At 34.7% G+C, this 23,737-nt stretch overlaps 5 protein-coding genes and 1 non-coding gene across 7 annotated transcripts; 2 read left to right on the top strand and 4 right to left on the bottom strand.

Moving 5' to 3' along the window:
- Positions 1-1,262: 1,262 nt before the first annotated feature.
- LOC123918428 (ATP-dependent zinc metalloprotease FTSH 8, mitochondrial-like) lies at positions 1,263-3,024 on the bottom strand. The gene is given in 3 exon segments (XM_045970480.1): positions 1,263-1,952; positions 1,954-2,825; positions 2,918-3,024. Coding segments are annotated over 3 exon segments (1,464 nt in total). The 5' UTR covers positions 2,987-3,024; the 3' UTR covers positions 1,263-1,429.
- An 878-nt stretch (positions 3,025-3,902) lies between these two features.
- Positions 3,903-6,937, top strand: LOC123918427 (heat stress transcription factor A-8). 2 transcript variants are annotated; one of them, XM_045970478.1, is made up of 3 exons: positions 3,903-4,324; positions 5,491-6,552; positions 6,682-6,937. In XM_045970478.1, the coding sequence occupies exons 1-2, from the start codon at positions 4,085-4,087 to the stop codon at positions 6,349-6,351; spliced, it is 1,101 nt and encodes a 366-aa protein (XP_045826434.1). In that variant the 5' UTR covers positions 3,903-4,084; the 3' UTR covers positions 6,352-6,552; positions 6,682-6,937. The 2 variants fall into 2 exon arrangements, with proteins under 2 accessions (XP_045826434.1, XP_045826435.1); XM_045970479.1 differs by having other exon boundaries at positions 3,966-5,077; positions 5,202-6,552.
- Positions 6,938-8,249: 1,312 nt separating this feature from the next.
- Positions 8,250-10,752, bottom strand: LOC123918426 (vacuolar iron transporter 1). Its single transcript, XM_045970477.1, has 3 exons — positions 10,304-10,752; positions 10,066-10,180; positions 8,250-8,761 (listed from the first exon to the last, which is right to left on the bottom strand). The coding sequence occupies exons 1-3, from the start codon at positions 10,635-10,637 to the stop codon at positions 8,464-8,466; spliced, it is 747 nt and encodes a 248-aa protein (XP_045826433.1). The 5' UTR covers positions 10,638-10,752; the 3' UTR covers positions 8,250-8,463.
- A 1,376-nt stretch (positions 10,753-12,128) lies between these two features.
- On the bottom strand, positions 12,129-13,559 carry LOC123918425 (protein SUPPRESSOR OF npr1-1, CONSTITUTIVE 1-like). The gene has a single exon (XM_045970476.1). The coding sequence runs from the start codon at positions 12,974-12,976 to the stop codon at positions 12,293-12,295; it is 684 nt and encodes a 227-aa protein (XP_045826432.1). The 5' UTR covers positions 12,977-13,559; the 3' UTR covers positions 12,129-12,292.
- LOC123919294 lies at positions 13,404-13,598 on the top strand. The gene has a single exon (XR_006813200.1). It is a non-coding gene; the product is annotated as a U2 spliceosomal RNA (small nuclear RNA).
- Positions 13,599-17,128: 3,530 nt separating this feature from the next.
- On the bottom strand, positions 17,129-22,065 carry LOC123918424 (disease resistance protein RPV1-like). The gene is made up of 4 exons (XM_045970475.1): positions 21,367-22,065; positions 20,207-21,266; positions 19,766-20,068; positions 17,129-19,655 (listed from the first exon to the last, which is right to left on the bottom strand). The coding sequence occupies exons 1-4, from the start codon at positions 21,861-21,863 to the stop codon at positions 17,730-17,732; spliced, it is 3,786 nt and encodes a 1,261-aa protein (XP_045826431.1). The 5' UTR covers positions 21,864-22,065; the 3' UTR covers positions 17,129-17,729.
- Between the last annotated feature and the right edge of the window lie 1,672 nt (positions 22,066-23,737).

Here is a 23,737-nt window from a genome sequence, read left to right as displayed (position 1 = left end):
GTATTCCTTGAAATTTTAATTTTACTCATATGAAAAATATTCAGGATGTATTTTCCAAACATTTTTATTTTTTTTCAGAAAATAAGTTACGAACTTTTTATGCACAGGTAAAAATGGAATTTTAGGGAATAAAAGAAACGTGGGTGGGGGAAGATAATTTTTCTTCCTTAACCCAGTAGACTGCGTGGAGAAGTCGCTGACGGCCCGTAGTTAAAGTGAATGTTTGGGCTTTCATAAACTACCCAAACTCTATTCAGATACAGATTCCTATAACTACTTAAGAGAAAAATCTTCCACATACCCCCTCTTATTAGAACTCCTACTCCCAGAAATTATATGAAATACTCATTTAATTAAATATACTTATTTAATTCGTAAAAAAAAAAATACTTATTTAAATTATGTACTTGAATTTGAAGACTCATATTATGAATTTTCTAAAATACATTTTTATTCTGAAAAATCAAAATTTAAGTTATTGATTTTCATTAAAGGAAGACAAAAATATCTAACAATGTTATTCAATTTATGATCGAGTGATGATTATTTCACTTGATTTTATTTATTTTAAGTTTCGGACTTTTGAATTTTTATACACCTTAATCCTTTAACTATTGGCTCAAAATCATGAACGGCAAAACTAAGAAAATGATAAAGGGTAGTATAATTGTTATAGAAATAAAATAAATAAAGAGTAGTATAATTTAATTTAATTTTGTGTGGAAATAGAATAAAAATTTAATATTTAGTATTTTTTTTTTAAGAAAAAGATATTTATGTAGGCTATTCGAACCGTGGAAGAAAAGTTTTGGTTCGCGTGAGAGTAGCCGCAACGAAGTTAAATTATGTTCTCGCTCGTGCATATGTCGTGCTTATGGCTCTTGTGCCATATAGCGCTGCTGTTTGGTAAATTCGTAGGGCACAAGTAAAAATGAATAGAGTGGCAAAAGTAAATCTCAATACCAAAAACCAATGATAAACATGAAAGTTGAAGTTTATAAGACATCAATGTAGCACAACCATTCTTCATTTGATTTAAGATTTCAGCCATTCTTCATAACAGCTAAGTTTCAACCAATATTACTATTGGAATTCTATGACATTTCTAATTAAATATGGTGAAGACCGGTTGGTGTTGACAGAAAAAAGTGACATTTCTAAAAAATCTTGGCAAAATTGCTTTGAGAAACAATCCTAGCATTTAGAATTATTCACTTGACAAATTATGTTTAAGGAGCTCAAAAAAGAGAAAGTGAGTCAGATTAACAAAGAACACAAAATATAAAGATGGAGCAAGGTTTGGCAAACATCCACTGATAGCAAAAGGCGAATATGCTTAATATATTGGCATTTGCTTCCTCCAAAAGCATATTCTCAAACCAACTTCTAACAGGATATGCATAAAATGAATAACATATAAAAACTACTATTAAAACTTCTCCTCATCTTGAAACCCTAGCTTAAATCGATCATAATTAGAGAGTTCAACACTCTTGAAGGGTCGCGCGCCCAAGACTCGGAGCAAGTCATCTTGGTGAAGTACTTCTTTTTCGAGCAGCAACTCTGCAACTTGAGCCACTTTCTCTTTATGTTCATCTATAAGTTGTATGGTACGTTCATAAGCCTTGTTCACCCATTCTCGCACTTCATTATCAATTATTGCGCCAGTTTCACTGCTGTATGGTTTGGACATCTCAAACGAGGCCTCCCTTTGGGGGAAAGAGAGTAGACCCACTTTTTCGCTGAAACCATATACAGCTACTTGATCATATGTCATCTTGGTGACTTTCTCCAAGTCATCTTGTGCTCCCGTAGAGATTGCCCCAATGAGAACCTTCTCGGCAGCCCGGCCACCAAGGGTCATACAAGTCATATCAAAAAGCTGCTCTTTTGTCATGAGAAGGTTCTCGTTTGGAATATACTGGGCAAACCCAAGTGCTGCTGTTCCACGTTACTTTCAACAATGGCTCAGTATGTTCCAAGAACCAACCTGCAACAACATGGCCAGCTTCATGGTAAGCAACAGTACGCCTTTGCAGCTTACTTATTACCATGTTCTTCTTCTCCAAACCACCAATGATCCTATCAATAGCTGCCTCAAAATGATCCATTGTGACTTGTGCTTCTTCAGTCCTTGCAGCAAATAGAGCAGCCTCATTGCAAACATTAGCAATGTCTGCTCCAGAAAATCCTGGAGCAAGGGCTGCAAGTCTCTGTGAATAATATGAAGGCACGCGGTCAAGTTTGATTTTTTTCAAGTAAATCTGAAATATCTGGTCACGGCCTTTGATGTCAGGTTTATCAACTGTTATCTGGCGGTCAAAACGGCCAGGCCTAAGTAGGGCTTTGTCCAATATATCAGGTCTATTTGTACATGCCAGCACAACAACTCCAGCAGTGGTTCCAAAACCATCCATCTCCACCAACAATTGATTTAAAGTACTCTCACGCTCATTTTGTGCACCAGAGGAATCTCCGTGACCGTGACCCCTTGCCCTACCAATTGCTTCGATCTCATCAATAAATACTATACTGGGAGCACACTTCTTTGCTTCATAAAACAAGTTTCTCACCCTAGAACAGCCAACACCAACATACAGTTCCAAGAAATCAGAACCAGACAAAGAAAGGAATGACACACCAGCCTCCCCTGCAGCTGCTTTTGCTAAAAGGGTTTTTCCTGTGCCTGGAGGACCAACCAGAAGAGCACCTTTTGGAATTTTGGCACCAAGGTCTTGGTATTTCTTAGGATTCTTGAGAAAATGCACAAACTCCATGATTTCATGTTTTGCCTCATCACAGCCAGCAACATCTTTAAAATAGACCTAACAAACAAAATCAATACAAAATAAGAAGAATTTAAATGATTCAACACAACTAATGGATGGGAACATAAGTTACTATTACTACTACCAACCTTGTTTTTGGAATTTTTATCTACTTTTGTGAGAGGTGCTTTTGTCATGTGAAAAATTCCACCCGGCATAAAGAATTGAATGGCCACAGGCAAAAGGATTGAACAAATATGCAACAACTCGTGGTACCAATTAATTTCATACTTACAAGTTACAACATCAGTATCAGCACGACGATTTTTATTTTTACCCATTGGTTGCCGATTTTTGAATAAGAAGGGGATTCGGGGTTTTTCCTAATAAGGAAGCGGGAAGGAACAACGAGTCTATAACAAAACACAGGTTTGCAATTAAACGATGACAAAAGTTAACTTAAATAGTTTAGCTTAAATACTAGAAAGATATAAAATTAACAAATCTAGCTAAAATCTAACTAAAATAAAATAACAAACTTAAATAAAATTATCAAATCTAGCTGAAATATAATAAAATTAAATCTAGTTAAAATAATAAAATACTAAACAAACTCTCTTACATCATTTTCAGAGTTTACTTTTTGTGACACCAAACTCTACGCTATTTATTTGTTTTCTAGCTAAGAAGCCCATTTGTTTTCTAGAATATAAACGATAAATTCATTATAAAAGTTTTAAATAAAAGAAAACAAAATAAATAAAGAGTAGGACTCTCTCCCTCCGGTTCTTAATATTAGAAGAAAACTACATTTTAGATTCATTGAAAATCTAATGTATTTAATCTATATAATAGACTAGATACATTTGATTCTAAATAAATGTATAAAGTAATTTTTCTCTTGTAGTAAGGATTGGAGGGAGTATAATTTAATTTAGGGTCATGCTAACCGGTGCCCCCGGGGCACTGGTTAAGGAAACCAAAAAAGGAAATTTTAAAATTGAAAATAACACTTTTTACACTTTCGAGACGTTGACTGCACAAACTTCAATATGATATTAATATATTTGGTTCCTTAAACAGTGCCCGGGGCACTGTTTAGCATTTTCCTTTAATTTAATATTATGTGGAAATATTATTTAGTATTTGTTGAGTCAAAAGATATTTATGTAGTAAGCGATTCGAAAACCCCCGTACAAGAAAAGTGTTGGTACGCGTGAGAGGAGCCGCAGCGAAGTTTCATTCTTTTTAGTCTTCTTTCTGAATTGAAAACTCTCTCTCTCTCTCTGGGTTTGTTACTTTGCATCTTCTTCTCTATGGTGAAAGCAGCGAGCAACGATAATGGTTCTGTTTCTTCTTCTTCTTCTTCTGTGGCACCTTTCTTGAACAAATGTTACGATATGGTTGAAGATCGTTCAACAGATTCAATCATCTATTGGTCTCAATTCGGTCACAGTTTCATCATCTCCAACGTTGATCAATTCTCTCTCACTCTTCTTCCCAATTATTTCAAACACAACAATTTCTCCAGTTTCGTTAGACAACTCAATATCTATGTATGTCAATTCATGCTTTTTCTCATTCTCAATATCTTTTTTTATGCAATTCCTTTTTAACTATATTTTCAATTCTTCGTGCTTAGATATAAAATTCATTGTTACTTAGGGTTTCTATCATTTTTTTTTCTTCCTTTTACGCCTGTGTTTGATTTGTCTTATTTGACCTTATCTACCGAAATAAATGCTTGTGAGAATTATTTAGGAGAGCTTATGTTTTTAGCTTTGGGCCTGGTTGGATTGACTTATTTGAGCTTATCTATTGGCATAAGTTTTGTGAGAGTGTTTGGGAGAGAATTTTTAAAAATAGCTTATGACATATTTTCATAAGCTTTTTTCAACTTATTTTCATAGGTTTTCGAAGATAACTTATGTAAACAGTTTATAGCATATACAAAAACAATTTAAATTTGTTATAGCTTTTGATATAGAAATTGCTCATGTAAGCTTATACATAAGTGCTTATCATGAAAACCGCTTGTGTTATAAGCTGCATATAAGCTGTTTAATTTCTACGATGCACAGACACAGACATGGCACAGGCGGACACTGACAGTCTGACACGTCGATGACACCGATAATAATTTGAAAAAATGACATAATTAAGCCTAATCATAAGTGTCAGTGGCGGTGCAACACCGACACGTGTCCGACACGGGACACGGCTAATATGAGGAGTGTCTGTGATTCATAGTTGTTTATCCAAACAGAGCGATTTGTTATAGAAATAACTTATGCATTGGCACTTATATGGTACTCCCTCCGTCCCAAAATATAAGGGAAAATTGGTCAACCAAAATTGATGTATTTAGTCCAAATTCTTAACCAAATACATCAACTTTCTTTGACCAATTTTCCCTTATAATTTGGGACGGAGGGAGTAAGTGTTTATGCTATAAACGCTAGTTAAGTTGTTTATCCAAACACGTCCTTGGTGCTACTAGATTAAAAATGTCTTAGATAATACTTGGCTTTTGAGAAGCCTACAACCTATACAATAACAACAACACGCAATCTTTTCCCACTCAGTAGGAGAGGCTACAAACAACCTATGGAGAGAATAAGTTTGTTTATTTGGACTTGAATTTTCCGTGTCTCTATTTGTTCCAAGTGATTCTCTGTTAAATACTTAAATGTCAGCAATTGATGGCTTTTTAATTTATCAGGGTTTCAAGAAAATTGATGCAGATCACTGGGAGTTTGCAAATGAGAACTTCATCAGGGGTCAAAAGCATTTGCTGAAGAATATACGTAGAAGGAAACATCCACATGGTGCAGATCAGCAGAAAGCATTGCCACAGAAAGACAATCGTGGTGATGAACAATCACAAGAAGCAACGAATCACAGCCTTTGGAAAGAAGTTGAGAATCTCAAATCTGATAGAAACTCCCTCACGCAAGAGTTGGTCAAACATAAGCAGCGCCTAGAATCTTCTGAGAGTAAATTGCTTCTATTGAGTGATCGTCTTGAAGGAATGGAGAAGCATCAGCAGCAGATGCTATCATTCTTGGTCATGGTTGTGCAGTGCCCTGGATTCCTGGCTCAGCTGCTTCACCCTAAGGAAAATAATTGGCGTTTGGCTGATGCTGGGAATGTGTTGTACCAAGATGACGAACCAGTTTCTTCTGATGGGATGATTATAAAGTATACGCCACCTGTTGCTGAAAAACGAAAGCCTGTAGTTCCACGATCTCCTGCCTTTGATAAGCAACCAGAACCCGAAATTTCTGCAGATGGGTTAAAAGACTTGTGCATCAGTTCTGAGTTCTTGAAATTGCTTCTAGATGAGAAACTGTCTCCATTAGATACTCATTCTCCGTTTCTTGTACCAGATTTTCCTGATGACGGTTCATGGGAAAAACTATTTTTAGGCAGTCCTGTCCTCGAAAATGCTGAAGATACTGATCATGGAAACGAGGAGCACACTGTTAGTGGCTTGGAGATGGAACACACCATATCTGCAGCTCCAAATGAAAGATCTGCTTTTGAAGCGATGATTATAGAAATGGAGAATACTCAAGCATGAGTTGGAATTGTATGCTGCTGAGGATATTGGATGGGACACAGGGCATGGAATCTCAGACTGAGAAAAGTGTACTTCAGCTTCTAATAACAGCCAAAATATAGAGGGAAGTAGGCAAATTTCCCTCGCAGTGAAGTTGTAGTATTAACTATTTTGTCTTCCATATTCCTCCAGCAGCTGTTTGATCCTTCATGTGGATTCAGTGTAAGCCTGCTCTCGCTTTTTCATCTGTTTTGATAGAAAAGCCAATCTTATTCTCTATATTCATTGTTTGAATGCTTAAAAACATTGTGGAGATGATAGAGGCTCTGTTTATATTTTTGCTGTTTGCAGATCCAACTCCTATCTGAACACTAATCTGGATTTGCTTTTCGGCTTTTTGATATGGTGTCCAGTCCCGGCCAGGGAGTTATATGGTCTGCGGCTAGTATGATGGATCAAATATTTCTTATCAAGTTTAAATTGTAAGGAAGAGCGGTCTCGAAGGAGCTTTGTTTTTTGCGACACACATAACAGTTGCACATGTTATACTTATAAAGAACAAATAGTTAATAGAAAATATGGTTTTTTGCCATATTATTTTGCTCAAGCTGACAAAGCAATTATTCTATTATCCTCCCTCTATCCTTCTCCCTAGTTCTCTCTATGTATTTTGCTCTAACTCTTGTGTATGCTGATTGATATGGCATAAGAGTATATTTGTTGCACAATATAAGGGTCTTCTGGCAAAGAGTGATATTTTCTTTGACACTAGAACTTGGATGCCGTTACGCCATGATAAATGAACTTCAATCTTACTTGTAACAACTAAGCATATGTTTGATTTCACAATTCGAATACTCATACGCACGTTCATACCGCTCAAACTCTGATCGATCATGTTATTAAAGTCTATAAGTGTGTGTTGTAATTGTATCTTTCTAACATATCTATAATATAAACTACTAAATAATTTTTTCCAGAAAATAAATAAATAAATGAGAAAATAAGTCAACACTATTTTGATTATTTACACACACAAAAGTAATTTTAGTCAAATTATCCAAACTTCATTATACAAATGTCTTGCATCACTGCAAATATAATATAACAATCCTATATGTGCCACTTGTGAGTTTGATTCAACCGAAATATCATTGAAGCCACAAGTTTAGTCAGATTCAAAGCGTGGAGGACTTCCCACAGGACACGAGTTTTAATCGAACACTCCATAAACAACAGAAGAAAGCAGCTAGGAACACACAGTGTGATGATCACAAATAACCTCTCCACACACCTCTCCAGTTGCCACTAGACGAATACGCTCCATCACAATTTGGTTTCATGAACCAACCTTTCAAATGGAAGGTTCTAATTCCAATATTAATAGATCGTAAAACGTCTTGAATAAAATAACAACACACTCTTTAAACACACATTTTGCAATACATTTTCTTTAATCGGCTAGATTTATATAGATTCCATCTAATTTATATGGAACTTATATGATCTAGTGGAACTCAAGTGAATTTTAACTGATCAAAGAGAATGTGTCAGAAAATCTATGTTGGATGATAGTGTGTTGGTAACACTTCTCGAAATCTATTTTTCGGTAGCATAACTTTCATATGGCATGGAAAATAGGCTGGATCAATGTTTGATCAACCAATCATGATGTGTGTTTTGTGATATATTCTCTTGCTACGGTTATCATTTCCCTTTTTTAAAATTCAACAGAGGACAAACATGGAACCAACTCAATGGTAAAATAAAAATCCTTATGCCAAAACATAGGTTAATTCTCAGATTCAAAACATGCACTCTCCTACACTATGGCCTTTCAAAATTTTAATCTCTTGCCATCCTGCAAACATTAGATAATGAACACCCCTTTCAAAAAGAAGTTGCAAACGTTGCACCCATACGAATAGGCATTCCATTTATCAAAAGAGACTATTAAAATGCAAATTGATATCAACCATAAAAGTTCAAGCCAAAAGTTAAAAAGGTAGTTGTTCATGAAAGTGTGGCGAGAAAATGAAAAATTGCCACAAGAAAAAGATAATAGCCAAGAAATAGGAAATAATAGTTGTAAAACGAGCCATCCTTTGTTGTCATCAAGTGCAAAGCATGAAACTAGGAATGGAAAGCCTTTGCCAAACCATAAGCAGCCGCAGAGGCAATGGCGCCGATTAAAGCAGTTTCCAAAGCACTTCTGAGAGGTTTGTTGCCGGTGAAGCATCCTTTGACAAAGCCAAATATAAGCAATGCAATCAGTGTAACAACTACTGAAAACAGAACAGCCTCTGCTGCATTTGGAATGAACATGTAAGGAATGAGAGGAACAACTCCACCCAATACATAAGCAATGGCAATTGTCATTGCACTATACAATGCTCTCCTTGGATCTGGCTTCTCTAGTCCCAGCTCAAATCTGTTCAAACATTCACAAAGTCAGATTTGATTTAGCAATTAATCCATATTTTGAAGGATGCATGTAGAAACAATAAAATAGTGGATGTTTACAAAATTGGAAACATGTTTCAAATTAATCTTATTTTAATGATTTGAATGTGATTAATATGTTAATGTGTTATGATTGAAATAATAACAAGCAAAAACATTGTATGCATCACCGTATTCTGCTTTTGGAAAATATTGTTGTAAGAACAATTTCGAACCAAAGACTAGAGAGATTTTTATCTACTTATGGAAGAAGTACAGCAGTATGAACATGATCATAGACTCATAGTATCTGCCCAGTGTATAATAAAACAAAATTATAAAAGAAACCCACGTGTCTTGGACCATTCCTTTATCAGTTTGCATTCCATGGTCCAATAGAATATGCCACATATTAAAATAATTTAAGCTCATTTGTTTAACTTACTTTTTCAACAAAAAAAATTGATTTTTTTTTTAATTGCCATATTTTCAGCGGAAGTTTTTCCTTTTTTTTTTTTACACATATACACAGTTTACCCCTTAAAGGTCTGCTTATCTATCGACATAAGTTTTTTGAGATTGTTTAAGAAAACTTATTAAAACGGATAATTTTCAACTTATTCATAAGAGTTTGTGGTATATATATATATATATATATATATATATATATATATATATATATATATATATATATATATATCCAATCATGTTCTTAGACCAATTCATTTTCATAAGAATTTTTTTTAAGTAGCCTGATGGTTGGATGTTGGAAATTACACTTGAAAAGTGAATAAGTGAAGTGTTTGACATTCGAACTCCGACTCTTACATATAGTATATTGTGATGTCCCTACCAACAAGTTCAACCACAGGAAAAAGAAAAACTAATTCCACTTCTAAAAAAAAAAGAAAAAACTGATTTTACTAGTAGTATATACTATATACTAGCAGTTTAATTTTTTTGTTTATGATAAAAAAAATTAAAAAATTTTAAAAACAAAAAAAAAAACTAAGTCCAACTACTACAGTAGTTGTGTAAGTGGGCCCGGCGTGCATGAGCAAAATTGGGAGTGACAGTGAAGTCCACAGTCCACAAACACTGAAAAAGTGAAAACCTTACGAACCAAAAAAAGTGGCTTTCTCTTTCTAAATATTCTATTCTCATCTAAATTCCAATATCACTATTCTCTTCCACAAGTCACGACGCATTGTAAAATCCAAATAATAATGAATTACTTTCCCTATGCCCAAAATTCTGAAACAAACAAAGAAAATCACAAAAAAAAAAACTTACTTCATCATGAAATCAAGCCATGCTTGTGGATTCTTTCTCAGAGCATTCACCACTGGTCCATATTCATGCTCCTCTATTCCATACTCCGCCAATATCTCCGCCACCTCAGCCGCTTCTGCATCCATCCATTTTTTAATATTCAAAAAATCAAATAAAAAAAATCGATAGCTAATTATTAAATAAATAAATAAATTAATTAAAGGCTTAAATAGTGCAACAAACGAATGAACTAACGAACCAGTTTCTGGTACTGTGATGATTTCTTCTTGTTCTCTTTTCAATTCTCTATTGTAATGATCAGCTTCACCTTTTGCTGCCAAATAACCGCCCAATCCCATCGAGATTGCACCGGCGGCGACTTCTGCGATTCCGGCAGTCAGGACGATGGAAGAAGTTGCATTGGCGCCGGATAGACCGGCGGCAAGAGCGAAGGGGACGGTGAGTCCGTCGGAGACGCCGATGATAATGTCACGGACGATTTCCCCGGCGGTGAAGTGTTTTTCCGTGTGGCGATTGAGAAGGCTCTGTTTCTCAGGTTCAAGCCTTAGTCTGTGTTCGTCTCCACCAGCCATTTGATAGTTTGTGTGTGAATATTATTACTACAAAATAAGTGCTTTGAAAATCGAATCCAAACAAAGGCTAATGTAATGTGGAATTATATAGCAGTAGCACTAGCACAACCCAAACGTCACGAGTGAGACTTGTGTTTAGCAGACGCCAAATTAATTTAAAAACCTTTATTAGGATCCAAATAGTGCATATAAATTGAACTTAAAAAATATCTCATAGTATTATTATTAATGTAATTTTAATAATTTTTTTCTAATTATATTATTATTTGACTAATATAAAGTAGTCATTACTTTTTCCTTTAAATAATTAATAATATTATAATAAGACTTGACCAATAATTATTAATGCATATTTGCTAAAATTGTTATTCGTTTTATATTTATTTATGATTTATTTTTATTTGTGAGAAGACCCAATATGATATTTTTTAAAGAGTGAATTTATGTTAATTATATTTTAAAATATCATATTTTAATTTACTTTGATTTTATTCCATCATAATAAAGTCTAATATGATTGTACCAAAAGAAAAAGTCTAATATGATTTTTCTCCTCTTTTAATTATAATAATTTGAATATTTTTTTTAATTATTATTCAATCATACTGATATGTATAATGAATTTTGTGTTTTTTCGCATGATAAATACCATATGAAACTGTCCCGTGAACTTAGCTCAGTCGGTAGAACATTGAATTATATATACAGGGTGTCGGTATTCGAATTCCGATCATCTCATTTATTCATCTTATGTGTAGAATTTCTAGCCACTAAACTATTTTAAAAAAAAAAATACCATAGGAAACTAAACCCAAAACAGGGCTTACGAAAATATCATTTAATAGCAACTAAACTTGGTCCATTTGGTAAGCATTTGATTCACACTTTGCAAAGACACAAGTTCAAATTTTGGAGTCAATGTAAAGATCTCATTTGCAACCTGCAACAACCTTTACTAAGATTTCATCGGGTATCCAATTCCCCTAACCTTTTTTAAAAGATACAAATTATGTATACCAATATTTTAGGTTAAAGGTGCGTCCAATATAAAAAAAAAACACCGATCTTCGACACCAACATAGACATATGCAATTACATCCAATCACTCATTATATATATATATATATATATATATATATATATATATATATATATATATATATATATATATATGTGTGACGGTGTCCATCATCTCCATCAATATTTGATAAAATGTATCACCTTTACTTCTATATATTAAAACAGTCTTCAAATTAATTAGTAACTGTTAAACCACAATTAACACTGAACTAAACACATCAAGCTTACAACATTTATAAATCAATGTCTGAAATAAAATGAGCAGCCTCAGTGACGACTCGGTGTTCTCTATGAAGTGCAGACGAGGTCGTCAATCAGGCCATATGAACTAAGAAAGCGACATAGTTATGAGAACAAAATCCAAATTAATTTGAAATGCCTTAAATGCAATATGAAAAAAGGTGTTCAAAGTACTTATGAATTCCAATATGAAAAAAACAAAATGAAAATAATAAATTAAATATTTAAAGCTTGAAAAGAAAAGTATTGGTGATGAGCAGTTTATATACAAAGGACATACTATTACATACTTGTAGTCACCCATCTTCTTTTGTTTGTTTTCAATACAAAACTTATTATATATTACTTGGGATTTCTGTTAAACTGCAACAGCCAGAACAATCAAGCTCAGATAGATAGTTTAGATTAACAACGCTGTTTGGAAGTGACACCAGATCACTGCATAACTTCAGGCACAAGGTTTGAAGTCCAACCAAATACTCCAAGGATGAAGGCAGTTCCTTAATCGCTGTTTTTGTTAAGTTAATGTGAACAAAAGTTTCAGCAGGCTCCAAGATCTCTGAGAAGATCTTCAGCATTGAGCAGCCATGCAAATCAAGTTTTGTCAACTTCAATTTGAAAATACTGCTAGGAAAAGTTTCAAGTGATTCACAGTACATAATGCTTAACTTGTTGAGTTTTCTTAGACTTCCAATCGAAGGTGGAATAGACTCGAGGTTCTGGCAATTGTACAAGCTCAATTCTTCGAGGCTGACCAAATGGTGCAAGGATGAAGGTAGTTCCTTGATTGCAGTTCTGTCTAACGTGAGCACAGTCAAACTTTTCATATTCTCCTCGATTTCAGGGAACTTCTCTAAATTCAAGCAACCACTGAGGTAAAGTCTTCTTAGAAATTTCAACTTAAAAAGGTCAATTGGAAGGTTCGAGAGGGATTCACAGTTGGAGATCTCTAACCAACTTAAGCCATAGCAATCTACCATGGCTTGAGCAATGTAAGGTATATAATCATAATAATGCATTTCTAAATTTAGACTCAGCTAAATTTTGTGAACCATCAAATGAGATGGTGGAGGCAGGTCCTCTTGAGATTGGTACCACAGTAATAACCATTGTATTCACTGTAATATACTGACTGGGTCACACCATTGATGTTTGCTTTAAGAAGCAAGGCTTTTCACCACATGACCAAAAGAACAATAACGGCGCTGATACCACAAAAAATGAAGATGATAACAATTCGGGATTTACACCTGAACAGAAATTGGCTATATAGCTTGGCTGCTATTTGAACAGAAATTGTTAGACTACTTATAGTATATGGTTGCTACATTGGATTTTAAAAAGAAAGAAATAGTACTCATGAGTTCTATGTCCCACATCGGTTAGAAGTAATAACAAGTACTGAGATTTTAGATATAAAATAAGAGTTCAATCTCTAGGCAGCTCATACCTTTCTCGGCCTTTTGGCTAAGATCAAGTGTAGTATCTGTTCTTATCAGTTTAATATCTGATATGTGGACCAATGGTCCACACGATATTAAATTTATTTTTTGAGGGGGAGAGTCCACCACAGTAGCTTGCTATTGGGCCTCTCAAGCGTCGCTTTTGTGTTGCACTATTGCAATTGTCCGCACCCCACCAAAGAAGTCTTTTAAGTTTTTTGTATACTTTTAATGGGTATGTACTTATTTGAATAAGTACTTACTGTTGGGTTTTTATCAGGTGCTGGAAATTATTTGACGCTTGGACTGTAATGGTTATTTGGATTGCATCTTATTTTGGACTTGGGACACTTGCAGTGAAAGATTTGGATTTGTTACTTCAGGATATTGTAGCTGCTAAATAGAAGAATTGTTCATGACTTTGAAATGTTACTATATAGGATAAGATGCCTTAAATTGATTTCTGTGAGGCTAAGATGCTGTGTTTTTTTCTTTCTTTTACGTGTTTGACGTGTATTCTATTCATTGCAAAATGTAATGAAGTTCGTGTGGAATTAATTGCATTGTGAGATTCATACCGAACATTTCCAGGATCTTAATCTTGTGATAAAGGAGAACTCGGATTCTACCGATAATGATTCCAACAATGACACTGTTTTGGGGAACTCTTCAACCCCAAATCAAGTTAGTTATCAACTAGATATGCTGGCTTCCTATTTATGCTTTTCTTACTTTAATTTTCACTTCTATGACTCGCACAACGGACACGCACTGATGCGACCAAACATTGTCACATTGACAATGGACATGCACTGTCGCAACTAAACATTGGCACATTGACATGTGTTCTATATCATATACACCTTCCAATCTTAATGCTAGGCAGCTTGGCTACTACCAGAACAAAAATTGTGTAGTAAAACTGCTTGGATTGCATTTTATTTTTGGACTTGGGACTCTTATAATGTTGCTTCTAAAAAGCAGGATTTGGCATTTTGTTTTGAGAAATTCTAAACTGTTATACTGGTTAGTAGTTGTAATCCGAGTTTTTCACTCAAATGAAGCATTTGATTGCTTCCTTGCTGGTATATTCATTCACACCGCTTTTATATCTTAATATCGGTCATATAACATTAAAACATACATGTTTCCTGCTTAAGAATTTCGGACCAAAATTCATTTAAAATATAATTTGTTTAAATATGACATTGAATTTTGTCTAGAAGGTAGCAGTACCCAACAATGTAAGTTGGGTACTGGAATGTTCACCTTATTTAAACCCCCACGAATGGGTTGGAGAAAGAAACAGTTGATCCTAGTTGAACTGGTTTGACTTTTGAGTTATGGGTCACAGGAGTTAAAAGAACCAGGTTCAAACCTTTGTGAAAGAAACTACTAACATAATACCCAAGAGCGCTTAAATGGATGACGTGGGTTTCTTCTAGCTTAACCAAGTTCTAGGTTCGATCCTTGACTTGTGCATACAACAACGTTAAAACTCTTCTAGCTTAACCAAGCTCTTAGGTTTGCCACCTATTTGAGTCCCATAAGGCTAGAGGGATTAGTCTCTGCAGTTGCGTACAGAGAATACCTTGTTTACGCCAAAAAATACTAACATAATAACTAACAATATAATAAATTTACCTATAAAAAAATTGAATTATTTTATAGTGACCTGATTTCTTGTGAATCCCAGCCAGAGAGTCCAGCTACTTGGGTTAGAGCTTTCTTCCATGCATCCAGTTGATCATCCTTAAATCGACGTTGATGCTTAATAAAAGCTTCTGCATAACTCTCTCTTTGATTCCTCACATTTGATGGATCCACCTTATAGAAGACAGGTATCACATCCCTTCCATATTTCTCTCTGCATTCAAGTATCTTTGTGAGTTCATCCAAACACCATGTGGAAGAAGCGTAGTTCTCGGACAAAATGACGACATAAATCATTGATTCTTCAATTGCTTTGTAGAGTGCCGGCGAAATCTCTTCGCCCCTACTGAGTTTGTGATCCTTAAATGTCTCAACCTTTTTCCTGCCCAGTTCAGCATAAAGATGACTGATGAAGTTGTCACGTGTATCCTCTCCTCTGAAGCTGAGGAACACATCATACTTTGGAGTTGAAGAACAAGAAGACATTGAAATTGCAGAAGAAGATGAACCCAACATTGTTGCAACAAAATTTGTCTCTTGGCATGAAAATGAACGAAGAAATGAAGATATATATAAAATTAGCAGCTGTCTCTTGTTAGATTTGTTGAGTCAATGTTCCTTGCTTAGTTAAATGTTTATTTTTCTTTTCTTTTTTAAAGTCGACATCAACATTGTATTTTCATATTCCCTCCATCTTTATTTTTGTAAAATTAAGCTATAAGCTAGGTGATAGCCGCTAGCTTATTGCTGAAAAGCTAGGAGAATAAAATTAGAGTCCGTTTGGATTAGCTTATTTTTAAGCTTATGCAATATAAATTAGATTTCATGCTATTTTATAAGTTCCCACCGATGAAAATTGTAATTTTATAAGTCATTTTATCAAAAACTACATTGACAAACTTATAATTAATACATAAAAATTTATTTATTTGCATAAGCTAAAAAATAAGCTAATCCAAACGAGCCCTTAAAAGTGTTTGACAAATTTAATCGTTATAATTATAAAATGACATAAAAGTATATGGTTAATGGATAGCTATTATAACTTATAAATAAATAAATAAATGAAAATAATAAGAGTAAATATGGAATAAAATGTAAAAAGCTACTTGAATTAGCATCTCAAAAAACGCTATAAACTAATTAGATAAGCTTGTTACCAAACATATCCATTTTTATCAAATAAGCTTTAAGCTAGTCCATTTAACTATAAGCTAACTTATTGGACTTACGAAACATAGATTAAGTGTTCTCCTAAAAGTTAAGAAGGTGAGATGGATCTTGACTGCTGTCCATAGTTAAGACAAATCTCAAAGTAAATCCCAAAGAAAGTTTAAATATATGTTTAGTTTCTACAAATATATTCCCTCCGTCCCAAATTATAAGGGAAAATAAAAAAATCACGCTTATTAAGAAAAAGTAAAACATGAGAATTTGAAATATGTTTTTATGAGTTTTCCTTGGAATAAGTTGCATAGGAATATGTAAAAGCAATTTTTATTGGTTGTTGTTTATTGAGAAAAGGGGAGAGATAAAATTAAATGCAATTTGTATTTAATTTTATGAGAATAAGGAAAAAACATTCTTGAAAATGACTTTCTTCCTTATAATTTGGGACAAAAAAAGAAGAGAAAAGTGATGTTTATCAATTACCTAGGAAGCACCGACACTCCTTAGATTAGGCGTGTTCGTATCGGACACGTGTCGGTGTCCGACACCGACCCTTACGATTACACTAAATTATGTCATTTTTTCAAATTTTTATCGGTGTCGGCGTGTCAGTGTCCGTGTCGTGTCCGGTGTCCATGTCTTTGTCCGTGCTTCACGGCTGCACAAACAAATCAAACTGATTTTCCAATTTCTACTGATTGTGCTAATACTTGAAGAAGATTCATACCATTCAAAAGAGAAGATTGAAAAGATTCATGACCAAGTGGAACAGGTCTACAAGGCAAACTACGAATATCGATATCAATTACTTTTCTACCACTCATTACTTCAAAGTATCACAATGCCAAAATTATAAACATCACTTTTATCAGTTAATTGTGCATATAAAGCATAATGAGGTGCTAAATAACCATATGTTCCAGCATTGGTGTATTATTTATTTATTTAGTATTCGGTTCAACCGGCTTAAAAGCAGTTTAACTGGTCCGGCCAGTTGAACCATGACCCGAAGGTCACACCGGTTCAACCCCCGGTTTGGATTTTAAAACATTGGTTAAGGATGGATAAAAGAAACATAAATGGAACTGAATTTTACTTAAAAAAATTTGTAAGAATTATAGAGTCATACTTCATAATCATAATATATACATTTACATTTAGAAAAAGGAAAAATAAATCTGAAAAGGACGTCTTCTGATGCTTTCTTTGTGTTCCATTCAACAACTCAATAAATTAAAACTTGGAGATTTCGAGCCATAGGTGTTCAAATTAGTAACTGTGAAACCGCAGTTAACACTAAACTACTACAACATTTATAAACCATGGTTTGAAATAAAAGTAGCAGCCTCAATGATGACTCAGTTTTCTCCATGAAAATGAAAAGTATTGGTGGTTGGCAAATTTATAACCAAAGGACATGTTGCATATACCTGGAGCCACACATCTTGATTGTTTCCAAACAAAACTTGATTATTATGCAGCTTTGCTCCCTCTCGGTTCTCCGATGTTATTTTAAAATCAGATTTTCAAATAGAGGGCATATTCCACACTCTTTCACCATGACACTTGATTTAGAATATGAGAGATGATGTTTGCTGATCTCAAAAGTGAAGTTGTGGGCATCAAAGAGCCTGTTGTCAATGGTTGCAAAGTCCAAGTGATATGTCCATATGAGTGTGTGATCTTGGACGAATAACCTATCTCGACCCTTCCAATAGAAGCTGTTATGTATATTTTTGTTGTTGTCAAGAATGTGCGTGCAACCATCATATTCAAATGTTAATGTGTATCTAAAGCTACAACTACTTGTTATTGTATCATCCATATCCACACATCCCAAAGCAACACACAAAGCAAAACCAATGAGGATATTATCACTGCACCATTTTTTAGAATCATTGTTCACAGACACTGAACATCCTTCAGAACGATAAGAGAACCAACGAGGAACTGCACTTCCAGGAAAACAGAAGAACACATCCCGGTATACAACTTCAGTGATCCTAAGCCATGCTTCGGCTCCAATATTACTATGAGCACTTCCGTCCAGTTCTTGACTATTGGTGAAATGAAATTCAAATATGCCCTCTTTGGGATTTGATGGGAGTTCCAACCTTGAATTTGGAATCATTCTTCCAACAAATGGGCAATCATATGCCAACAACTTGTTTAAAGATGGTGGAAGTTGTGGGATACATTCAAGCCTATTGCAATCACTTAAATTAAGTGATTTCAAACTTGAGAGATGAGCTATGCTCTCAGGAAGGTTCACAATACTGCAACAACCAGAACAATCAAGCTCAGATAGATGGTTTAGATTAACAATGCTGTTTGGAAGTGACACAAGCTCAGTGCATAACTTCAGGCACAAGGTTTGGAGTCCAACCAAATAATCCAAAGAAGAAGGCAGTTCCTTAATTGCTGTTTTCGTTAAGTTAATGTGAACGAAAGTTTCTGCAGGCTCCAAGATTTCTGGAAAGGTCTTCAGCATTGAGCAACCATGCAAATCAAGTTTTGTCAACTTCAATTTGAAAATGGTGACCGGAAAAGTTTCAAGTGATTCACAACAGGTAAGGTTTAACTTGTTGAGTTTGCATAGACTTCCAATGGAAAATGGAATAGTCTCAAGCTTCTGGCAATTGTACAAGCTCAACTCTTCAAGGTTGACCAAACGGTTCAAGGATGAAGGTAGTTCCATGATTGATGTTTCGTTTAAGATGAGCACCACTAAACTTTCCATGGCCTCCTCGATTTCAGGAAACTTCTCCAAATTCAAGCAACAACTGAGGTAAAGTCTTCTCAGAAATTTCAACTTAAAAAGGCATATTGGAAGGCTCGAGAGGGATTCACAGTTGGAGAGATCTAACCAACAAAGCTCATTTAGACTTGGAAATGATGAGGGTGAACCTTCTCTCAACAATGTTAAGTTTAGTAATTGTATATTATCCTCTGGTTCTTTGTTTAACTCAACATAATCCAGGGGGTCAAGAGTAACTGAGGCTTTATTTTGTTTAAGATGATGCCCAAAACTATCTTCGAGGGAGCATTTCGAAGAAAAGGACCTTAAACGCTTGCCACTTTGTTTTGCCACAGGAACAATGTTTCTGAACATACTGGTTGAACAACCATGTAGCTGAACCCCCATTTTTGCATTACTGACTGAAAACATCTCAAGATTGTGACAACCATTGAGCACTATTAATCCAGAAGTTCTCTGGAGAATACTGCTAGGAATGTGTATACTCCTAATGCTAACACAACCATCAAACCATAAAGATTTGAGCTTGTAGAGGAAACTAGAAGAATAAACTTCACCCAACTTTGGGCAATGACTAAGAAACACTTCTTCAATATTTGGGCATAGAGCGAGATCTGGTATTTGAATCAGGTTCAGAGAACGACGAAGGTCAAGTGTTTTCAAATTTGGTAATTCCTGGAATAAAATAAAAATGATTGTTATATTATTAGTTTGTATACATATTTACTGTGAAGATTTAATTATAAAAACACATGCAATGGAACATAACATAAAGCGTTGATTACCTTATCTCGCTGCCAAAGTAGTTCAAGATGGCTACCGGGCATATAAAGTTTAACTAGATTTTTGGGGCAAAAGTCTAGTGGCAAAGATTTTTTAGGAAAGTCATCCCAACGAAGAAATTTTAAATCATCCGGAAGACTATTAAAAAATGCAGGAAGGACCACATTTGAGCCTTTTGAACAACCATGAGGATTATAGAACTGCATCATTCTAAGATTATCCATTTTTCTGAAAGTTTTAGCATGTAGTTGAATCTTTTCTATCATGCATAATTCCAGGAATATACACTGGATTGCATCCGTCCCCTAAAAGTATACGCGATGAATTAGCGACATTAGAAAACAAAAAATGTGGTTGGAACAAAGTGTAGTCTGCAATATAGTAAATACATGGGATTGATTGAATGGTTTATCGAGTGAGCTTTGATGGACAAGAGAGCATACCTTGTTCTTTTTGAAAACTTGATAAATTTCCTCAGGCTTCCATAGTCGACTACGTTTTCCAGGATCATTGACACATTGTTTACGAACAATTTCATGTCCCATTTCTTGTATTAGATCGTGCATCACAATTCTTCCTTCTGATATAGAAATAAGGCACCTATCTTTGAGAACATGCATTCCAATATGAGCAGAAAAACCACAACTATCCAGAGTTTGTGCCACAACATTCTCCAAATGCCCTCTATAGAAACAAGCCATGTCAAGAAATATATCCTTCTGTTCTTCGTCAAGCCCTTCATAACTTAATTTCAACACTTTGAAGATGTCATTCTCGGGAAGCTTATCCAGCTTTTGTAATTGACTTTCCCATGCTTCCTTTGTTCGACCGCACAGCAAAAATCCCAAAACTTTAAGAGCTAACGGAACCCCTTTAGCGTAATTTAATATCTTCTCTGATAAGTCCGCATAATCATCTACGGGATAGTTTTGTTTAAAGGCATTTAAACAGAACAGTCGTAGAGATTCATGAAAATTCATCTCCTTGACTTCATATATTCCATCAGCATCAACATTCTTTAATACCTGCATGTCTCTACTAGTCACAATGATTCTACTACCTGGCCCAAAGTTACTACGCCTTCCAATTAAATCTTTAAGCTGACTCGAATTGTTCACATCATCAAGAACAAGGAGAGAAAGACTTAATCCAGACAATCTGTTGTTTTCCCCTATAAGCTCTGACATGTATTTGCTTCGTATATGGTGTAGTCCAAATCTCTCCATTTCTTGTTGGACATTTAAGATGATGCTGCTGGAACTGAATTGAGTGGCCAGTTTTTGATATATTGCAGTAGCAATTGTTGTTTTTCCTATTCCTCCCATACCCCAAATTCCTACAATTCGAACTTCCTTTGAGTCGACGTGCAACAATGATTGTATTTGTTCAATATGTTTGTCAATCCCAACCATTATTCCTTGATAATCACTTACGAAAGAACAATTCAATTGCAATTTTCTTAAAATATCTTTCACAATATCTTCAATAAGTTTGTGTTCTGGTCTGGCACATAATAAAAAAATTGAAAAATGCAAAGCATTAGTCTTAAACCTATAAAAACGAACCTAAAGAAGTTACTAAAAATAATAGTGACCTCACTGACCTGGTTACTTGTGAATCCCAGCCAGAGAGTCCGGCTACTTGGTTTAGAGCTTTCTTCCATGAATCCAGTTGATCGTCCTTAAATCGACGTTGATGCTTAACAAAAGCTTCTGCATAACTCTCTCTCTGATGCCTAACATTTGATGGATCCACCTTATAGAATACAGGTATGACATCCCTTCCATATTTCTCTCTGCATTCAAGTATCTTTGTGAGTTCATCCAAACACCATGTGGAAGAAGCGTAGTTCTCGGACAAAATGACAACATAAATCATTGATTCTTCAATTGCTTTGTAGAGTGCCGGAGAAATCTCATCGCCTCTGATGAGTCTGTAATCAATGAAGGTTTCAACCTTTTTCCTGCCCAGTTCAGCATAAAGATGACTGATGAAGTTGTCACGTGTATCCTCTCCTCTGAAGCTGAGGAACACATCATGCTTCGTAGTTGGAGAACAAGACATGGAAATTGCAGTACAAGAAGAAGTTGATCCCAACATTGTTGCAACAAAATTATTCTAAGGTCTTGTTTGCCCTTGGCTTTGGCATGTTTATTCTTCTTCTTCACTTTGACTTTGACTTTGGATCAGTAACATCATACATACGGGGTACAGTAGAAATACTAGTAGTCTACTACAATACTACCACCCAAAATATCTACACAACAGAGTTACATTACAGAGAGCCACTCACTTGTTTCATAAGAGAGAGGTGAGTTTGGGATAAACTTATTTTTATATTAACTATTTTAAAATACAATATAACTTAATATTTTTATTTTAAATGAATTTTATCTATCGGATATCCAACTAAATTCTAAGTTTAGTGGACTTAAAATATAATCAAAGTCCAAAAGTCATAATGTATTTGACTTAAATTTAGGCCAAATATATTAAGAATTTATCTCTAATCAACTGATATAATTGATCATCATTTAAGATTTTAGAGGTTCAACTCAATAATTTTCATCTTTTAGGAATTAAATCGGTCTCAATTTTTATTCTCAATAATCAGTTGGTGTCAAGCCACAAATCACATATATATTAACACTGAGTTGTGTGTCTTGCCTTCACCATTTTAAAATTACAAATTTTTTACCTAAAATGACCATTGAGAACTGGGTTGGCAGTAGAGAACTCACTTTTTGTATGGAGAAAATCAAGTTGGGAGAGGAAAATCGAGCTTGTATGCCCAACAGGTTTCCTGACGGAGATTAGTTAATCCTGATCAGTAGTAGATAGTAGATACACCTAGAATCCTAGCAAATCCATGAAGAACTCATAGCAACTTAGTAAGCTAAACTCCATAGGATTCTCATAAATGTTAGTTCAATTAGCTTTTCTTTGAACTGAAGATTTTTGTCTCAAATGATGTATAGAACCATTTTTGTCTCAGAAGTGAGTTGTCAAGATTATTAGAAGCAAAGAACCAATCAGTAACATATGTGCGGAGCTTCAGGCAACCAAACACAAGCTGAACAAAACCTATTATTTAGAAAGTTATGAAATGATTTTGTGAAAGTTATGAACTAGATAATGCTCTATTTGAGAAGAGAATAGCTCATTTGTGTACCAAACTTTGAAAAATCAATAAACTTACTGTCAAATTACTATTATGTTTCCCTAAATAATATTTGAAGGTAATGATTTGTGGGATCCAACAATTGGTCCGACATACTTCGCTCCTTGCCATCGAAAAATAAAATATGGGTGGCTGCAATATTGGAGCTCTTTGCGAACGAGCACACTGTGAAGGTGAATGACCAGTTTGTATCAAGCAATAAATTAACAGTGAATTACATGTCTTGCCTTCACTTCACTATGTTAAATCACGGACTTAGCCTAAAATGAGCTAGCCTGAGTAATCATTTGTGTTCTTCATAAAGTGAAGGAAATTATCAATTTATAGAAAATCAGTCAAAAACAATTGGTAACCTTGATTCAAAAGTGGTATATGGAATGAAGTCTGAATGGTCGATTCATTTTATATTTCCACCATACTTCGAACTTACCGGCGAATAGCTCCATGGAGTTTTAATAAAATAGTACAATTTTTAGGTCTTCAAATTAGTAATCATCAAACCACAGTTAACAATAAACTAAGCGCAATCAGGTCTGAAATAAAATGATCAGCCTCCAATGATGACTCGATATTCTCCATGAGTTTTCTGGAGAATATTGCAAGGAATGTGTAAACTCCTAAGGCTAACACAACCATTTAACCATAAACATTTGAGCTTGCAGGTCATTGTAGTCTGCAATATATATAGTAAATAAATACATGAGATTTGATGGACAAGAGAGCATTGATAAATTTCTTCATGCTTCCACAATCGACTACGTTTACTAGGAGCATTGACACATTGTTGACTTGA

The sequence above is a fragment of the Trifolium pratense genome, linkage group LG3, assembly GCF_020283565.1.
Source record: "Trifolium pratense cultivar HEN17-A07 linkage group LG3, ARS_RC_1.1, whole genome shotgun sequence".
NCBI classification, from domain to species: domain Eukaryota; kingdom Viridiplantae; phylum Streptophyta; class Magnoliopsida; order Fabales; family Fabaceae; genus Trifolium; species Trifolium pratense.
Note: the sequence above shows the minus strand (reverse complement) of the source record. Positions and strands in the feature narration are given on the sequence as shown.